The sequence below is a fragment of the Nanorana parkeri genome, unplaced genomic scaffold, assembly GCF_000935625.1.
Source record: "Nanorana parkeri isolate BGI_ZX_2015 unplaced genomic scaffold, ASM93562v1 scaffold490, whole genome shotgun sequence".
NCBI classification, from domain to species: Eukaryota; Metazoa; Chordata; class Amphibia; order Anura; family Dicroglossidae; genus Nanorana; species Nanorana parkeri.
Window position 1 is genome coordinate 253,573 of NW_017306758.1, and position 7,119 is coordinate 260,691.

The 7,119-nt window shown below is 40.5% G+C and overlaps 1 protein-coding gene across 1 annotated transcript in view; it reads right to left on the reverse strand.

The window, feature by feature from the left end:
* RPH3A (rabphilin 3A) overlaps positions 1–4,208 on the reverse strand; it is a 161,341-nt gene extending 157,133 nt beyond the window's left edge. Inside the window, exon 1 of the mRNA XM_018560946.1 lies at positions 4,180–4,208. Coding sequence (XP_018416448.1) covers positions 4,180–4,199 — 20 coding nt within the window. The 5' untranslated portion in view covers positions 4,200–4,208. The remainder of the gene's footprint in view (positions 1–4,179) is intronic.
* Positions 4,209–7,119: the final 2,911 nt, after the last annotated feature.

The following is a 7,119-nucleotide window of genomic DNA, read 5'->3' on the forward strand; positions in this document are numbered from 1 at the left end:
CCTCCCTCCTTTCCTTCCAAGCCCCCTCACCTGCTTTCATCCGTGCAGGGAGGAGGCACATCGTCGTTCCCGAGTGATCTAGCGGTGATCATTAGTAAGGTCTGCACTAAACCTTACTAATGATCCATCATTCGGCCGGAGCTCAGAACTGACAGAGCTCCGGCCGGAGCTGACAGGAGCAGCTCTGCGGTCTGCATCCGTCGAAGATACAGACCGTGTAGCTGCTCCCACAAGTCGGGCACGTGGCCCGTGATCGTGTGCCCGACTTGTCAGCTGGCTGCGGGCCACTTAGTACCGGCTCGCGGGCCGTAGTTGGGCCGCGGGCCCGTACTTTGAGACCGCTGCTCTAAAGTGTCCCCACTGGCAAATTTTCTTTCTATTCCTGTTCTGGTGCCAACTCAAAATATTTGATCTTCCTTTCTTTTCAGTCACGGTGATAATGGTCACCGGGACAAATAGATAAAGTAAAAATGTCCCTAGTGGGAACACCAACAGCAATAAAACATGGCAGGGGTTCTAAAACTCACCAGTTTCCAAAACTAAAAAAAGATGGCTTTAGATATACTTAAAAAATTGTATGTAAATCCGGACAATTTTTTTTTATGTGGTCTCCTATGGACTCTTAAATATATTTTGTTATATCCGTTTGATAAGTGCAAAAAAATACCTGTTGATCTTGTCAGAAATCATGTGCACCTATAACTATCTGTGCACTCTGCCTGTGCTGACTGTTATCAGCTACACTATTCTCAGTCTAATGACTGCATAACCCACGCCATTCTATGGTATGGACAATAGAAAAAGGGGTTAAATATTTAGAAGTCGTTAACCAAGAACCCAGATGATCAGCCAGAAAAAATTCATACGTTCTTGTTGTATTACATGTTTCCAGACACAAGAGGGTTAACATTGCATTCAAGAAAATAATATTTTGATATTGAGAGTTCAGTAATGGCAGCCTCCATATTTCACATGCTCACTGAGTGAGCTCAGAATGCAGTAATGATGTAATTGCTGAATCTGGGTAATTGCTAACTAATGTCATTACACTGAGATTTTAGTGAATTGGGATGATTTCAGCAGTAAAACAGAAATATTGAACACTTTTGCTCCAACTAACCAATGATAAATAATGTGCACAGCACAGAATTCCATTTATTAATCATGGCGAAAAGCCAATAAAAAGGAGTGATCTATTTAATTAAGGATTTGAGGATATATAGAAAAAGCATTCAACTTAAATAGGAGTGATTTATCAAGTCATATCTGCGTTAAAATGATGTCTTAATCAAATGTTAATTGTCAGATTGTAATTAGTTGTGGCTTTGGATAAACTGAGAGAACATTCATAACCTAGAATTTTCTTGTTTAATAAAATATGCACATTTAAATTGCAAAAAAATTAAATGAGTGAATTAATTTATTCCCAGGGCATCTGTGAGATGTTTAATTGGAGAAGTCCAAATTACAGCTAAAATCATTTAGATTTCCAGCACTGCAAACAAAATTACTGTTCCAAAAACAAATGTATCAGTGTTCTTTACTGTTCCTTAAAAGGTTATTTAAATCCAACTATATTTTGGCAGCTACATGCCTTCAAAATAAAAATACTACAAACCAACTCAGGCAACTCGTTTAAAGCAGATCCCTAGCTAGCAAAACAATCTGTACCCCTGGTCCAACCCCTACCACCAGTCAACGTGTACCCAAATTTAAATTTTCTTCTGCCCTGTAAATACCTTAATTCTGTCGCTGAACATCACAAATACTGCAGTCAGCTCAGTGGGTCCATGTATGGGCCCATTCTAGTGATACATGCTATCAATCACTATCCTAGAGATTGAGACTGGGCAGGTTGCAGAGAAAACATAGACTTGACATCCAGGTTGCGAGTTGCAACCCATTCTAGCTGTGAAGGCTTTGGATCACTTCACTAGTGAAGATCACTCCACTAGTCTCCACTAGTCACACCTAAGGGTTTTGTTGTGTGTTTCCCAAAGCACAACAATGATCAACATGAAGAATCCCATTATTGACACCTATTCACACCTGAACACCTGTGTTGCTTGTAGCTCGTAAAAGTACATGGGTGTTTTCCGTGCAAAATCATGCATTTTTGGCCCCGTAGACTGCAATGGAAGCGCCTAAAAATGCCTGAAAAATGCACCCTCACATTCTTCTAGTAACTAGCTTTCCATTCCATTTCCACCAGCTCTAGTAAACTGGAGTTTTGCTATAAATGGTACATGTTCCTGCAGGTGTTGCCTGACCTGTGTTAGCTATACTGTTCACCTTCAACACACTAGTCAATTATTTGGCATCAGATTTGCCCATACACTCTTATAATGCAAACAAACATTCATCAAATGGAACAAACAAATGTGGATCTAAACCTTTGAAACACCAATTAAAATGTTTAAATATTCCAATAAAAAAAATTACATGACTTAGCACTGTTTTGCTATGTTCTAGTTTCATGTTGTATTACATAGACCAAGCAGGTAATGCTGAATCTTCAAGTGACACTAAACTCAGGAGTTAAATCTTAAAAATGCATTTAAGTACTGTAACTACTACTGTAACTGTATCACTCGGCTGTAGATCCTCAAATCATCTCTGAATTGGTGATGACACTGTCCTTCCTTCTGGGGGGCGGCTACTTTTCTTGCCCATGGTCGCAGTGTCTGCTGTAAAGTAGCCACTACTGCAAGTTCACTCCTGTGATGGACTACAATCTCACGGCTTTTTGGCTAATTTGTACTTACAGTATAGTCTATCACAGGAGTGAGCTTGGAGCGGTGGCTACTTTACAACACACACTGCGACCATGGAGAACAAAAGTAGCCCCCCTCCAGAAGGAAGGACAGTGTCAGCACCAATTCAGAGATTATTTGAGGATCTACAGATGAGTGATACACAAATAAGACACATTTTTGTTAATAGTTAGGGAACTTGAATGTATTTTTAAGATTTAACTCCTGAGTTTAGTGTCACTTCCACCATATCTTCAGTAAATTTAGGTTCATAGGTGTCCTACTCTTAATAAATATATACTACAAATTATGTGTATCTTTTTGTTTTGATATGTATGAACAGTCAAAGCTAAGATATTCTATGAGAGGCTATTACTGATTTATTTAATACATTTTATTATTACTGTTTATTCCATTGTTCGTTTTTTTGTGATTTATACAGCTTGCCTTTGCTTACAGCTGCATGTTATACAAACAGAAACAACATTTAAAATATACAATATGTATTTTTGTGCCAGGTTTCTTTTTTAACCTTCTGGGTCCTATTCAATAAAATTTACGTCCTGTCCTGTAGACACGACAGTTGAGAGGAAATCTTTGCAAATAAGGTAATTACCCTATTAGACAGTTGTCATCTGAACAAATATCCCCCTTGATAGATTTCACTTCTATTTCTGTTCTGGTGTGTAGCTGACAGCGTCCTTAATAATCAGTGACAATGACAATGGGGGGGAAGCCTGATTGGGATGCTGAGGGACTAGTTCCTCATTAGATCTGCTCTGCTACTGATTGAGAGCAAGCAGTGGGAAGATTTAATAGCCAATAGCTATTAGCTTTGGAATCGATCCACTGCCTGCTGTCAATCCCAAGGTAGCCTGGCATGATGGGGAACTAGCCTCTCAGAATTCCCCACCAGGCTCAGCCAACTATTACTGTGAGCATCTTTGACGCCATCCAGCAGCTGACTGGAAGATTACCCAGCCAACAGCTGAATGTAAACAACAGGAAAGGGAATCCTGGATGACATCATTACCCATATATGGCTATATTTAGGTAATTATGCCAGCCAACATCCTTGGCTCTTTTGTTTACATTCTGCTACCAGCTAGGGTATCACCTGGCTACCAGCTGAATGAGGAATCTCAGGTTCTTAAAGTGGCAGTAATAAGAACTATCTGAATCTGCTGCACGTGTTGGAACTGCAACCAAAACTGTCACAAGGCTTGCCACATGAATTAGGTGTAGATTGTTTTAAAGGGACCATACCACCAGAAAAGTGTTGTACATGCTTTCAGAAATGCACCCTACTGTGTTTTTCAAACGTCACCGTTTCCACTGGAATACTTCCAAAAGGATTTTCTTTAAAAAAAAAGAAAACAAAAAATACAAACAAACTCTTAAAATCAAAGATTTCAGCTACACTTACTTAGATCTTAGACCCGTCATTTGTCTGTCATTAGGGCACGTCCAACGGTTAGAAGAGTTTCCAATTACCGTGTCTGTCATTGTTCTTCAGTGCCTGGAAAAAACAATATAAACATTCGTTAAATGATAAAAAAAATATTCTTAAACCAAAAATTCAAAGAAATGTCAAAATATTAGCATGTATTACATTCATAGAAATGTTATATTTATATATTTTATTTTCGATCAGCTATAAACATTACATATTTGTGTATCCCACCATAAAACGTGCTATTATCAAAAAATGTTAGCTATAATCCTTAATGCCCAGGACATAGAAGACATAACTCTAGGGCCTTAAAGAGAATGCACTGTTGTTCCCAGCCTATACTTATCTGTTTTGCTGTTTACACAGCTAGTAGCTCAAGCTGAAAAGTACACAAAACTGAATGGGCCATAGCAGTTCACCCTGTATTAAAGGTTGATTTGTAAAACAAATATGTTATATGAATAGTAAAAAAAAAATATAATTCATGTAAAAATCTATAAACAGCAAAATTAAAGTATTAAGGGCCCATTCACACCAACATGTTGGAAAACAGCGCATTAAAAACTAACATAATGCAAGAGCTATGCCTTTTGCTTGTGTTTTATGTGTGTTTTTGCCTTCCTCTAGACCAGGGATGTCCAAACCCCGGCCCTCCAGCTGTGGTGAAACTACAAATCCCATTAAGCATCTCTCTCCAGGAGTAATGTCTGTGGCTGTGAGAATCTTGCAAAGCCTCATGGGATTCGTAGTTCCACCACAGCTGGAGGGCCGCAGTTTGGACATCCCTGCTTTAGACCAAAGCTACAGGGGTTGTGACAGGTTAAACTGTATGAACTTCAGTCTTTTTTCGCCCTTTATAATCATGTACGGTACACATCTTTAGTAGGTTCGGACTAAACTCAGTCCAGCTCCTCCGAAGCAAGATGGAAGCTCTGTCTGCAGCCACCCGATCAGCTTCATACTATTCGTCAAGACACACTACAAGCATCTTTAAGAGCTACATAAATATTATCAGCACTAATTATGTACTATAATTTGACCGTATGTGCTCCTTATTTTTATTTGATTGCATGTGCTCTTTCAAGATATTCCAGGTGCCTCTATCTCTTGCATTGGGGTTACTGGGTCAGTTTCTCTCTTCTCATATCAGTTTCTCTCTTCTCATATCACTGCTTGAAAGGGCATTTTTACAATATTATCCTTCCCTTGTTCTCCTGAGGATATAACACTCTGAAATGCACAGAGAGAACGGGGCTCAGCCTTCCACCATAAGAATTCAGGCTAATGGACTTCTGGAAATTTTAGATATTTTTTTGTGAGATTGTACTGTGATAATTTATGGGGAGCGGTATATGTGGAAGGATCTTTATTCACAATGTCCATGTAACCGTTTTCTTAGTTTTTTTGGATAAATTAAGAATCGTTTTATCACATAGATTTTTTTATATTCATTATATAAATAAAAAATAAATCATTTTGGTGGTTTTCACAGACATCTTTGGTTATGGTACTATTACTGTATTTTGTTTTCTACGTTACCATTTCTGGTTATATTTTCTTAGCATGTAGCTAAATTGTATGCTTATACTCATTAATTAGGCCACATTTGTTGGCAGGGGCGGACTGAGCCAGGGGACTGTGTCCAAATGTTGACAGCCAAGGCAGGTGATTGGCAGGGCACAAAGCATCTGCAGGGCACACAGGCCAGAAGCGCACAGAGGGAGCCCGTAGAGAGGAGGAGCCGAGCGGTCGGATGATTAAGCAGCCTCTGCTGATCAGTGAGTAATGCTGATGCTTGAACTATGTAGGCTCTGTTAGGCAGTATATCAATCTGTTACTGCTAATTGTTTAAGGTATTCCTTGTGGCCTCTAGATGAACCCCAGGATTCCAAGGAGCCCCAATTGAGAAATTATGATTTTTAACTATAACACCAAGGTACAGGGCTGTATTTAGATACTACTACCCAAGGTAACTCTGCCTGATGTTGCCTATCTGTACAAGCTCTTGTGCACCTTGTGGCATGTTAGTTTTTTTAGAAATTGCAGTTGGAGGAAGCCTGTTTTGTTTCTTAGTATTCAAAGCATTTGATTTAAAAAAAAAAAGCATAATGTGGGGATATTGAAGTAAAAAAAAGAAATTGTATAGTGTATTATATAAAATGTATAAAATGGTGGGTGATACAGCAGATAGAGTTATTACATTCAGGGAGCCTCTGCTGATCGGCTGTGCTCATCTTGCCCATTGTCTGCAGCTCCAGAGAGTGGAGCATAGGGTTGCCACCCATACGGGTTTCATTCGGGCAGTACGGGTTTGCAATCATGTGCCCGGGTCTGTGCCCACCTCCCGCCCGGGCACATAATTCAAACCGTACAATGCCGCATACTAGCATATCTTGCGGCGGGTGGCGGACGCCGGGTGGCGCTGTTTCCTGTCCCTCGACTCTCCCTCCCTCCCCTGTTTCTCTCCTCCGCGGCTGTAGTGGGAGGAAGTGACATCAGGGACAGCTCACTTCTATCCAACTTTGTAGAATGTGAGACCTATTGTCGGTTACAGATTTCATCGCCAAAAAAAACTTGATGGGATTAGGTTAAAATGTGTGACCATGTGACCGGTCACACATTCCAACCTAGTCACAAACTTTGATAGAACACCGGGTTTTGGAATCCTGTGCTCGGGTGTGAGCCCGAATCACACCTGGGCACATTATTAACAGCGGACTTGTGGCTCCCTGCTGGTGCCTCCACTGTCGCTTGTCGAGTCCCTCCCTCTGTTTTTCTCCTCGGCGGCAGGAACTAGGTGGGAGGAAGTGACATCAGGGAGGTCCTCCCAAATCATCCTCCGTCTCCACCATCTGGGAATCTGGGACCAAATAGCCGGCACCGCCCCAGTCTCCACTACTACCAGGTTACCGT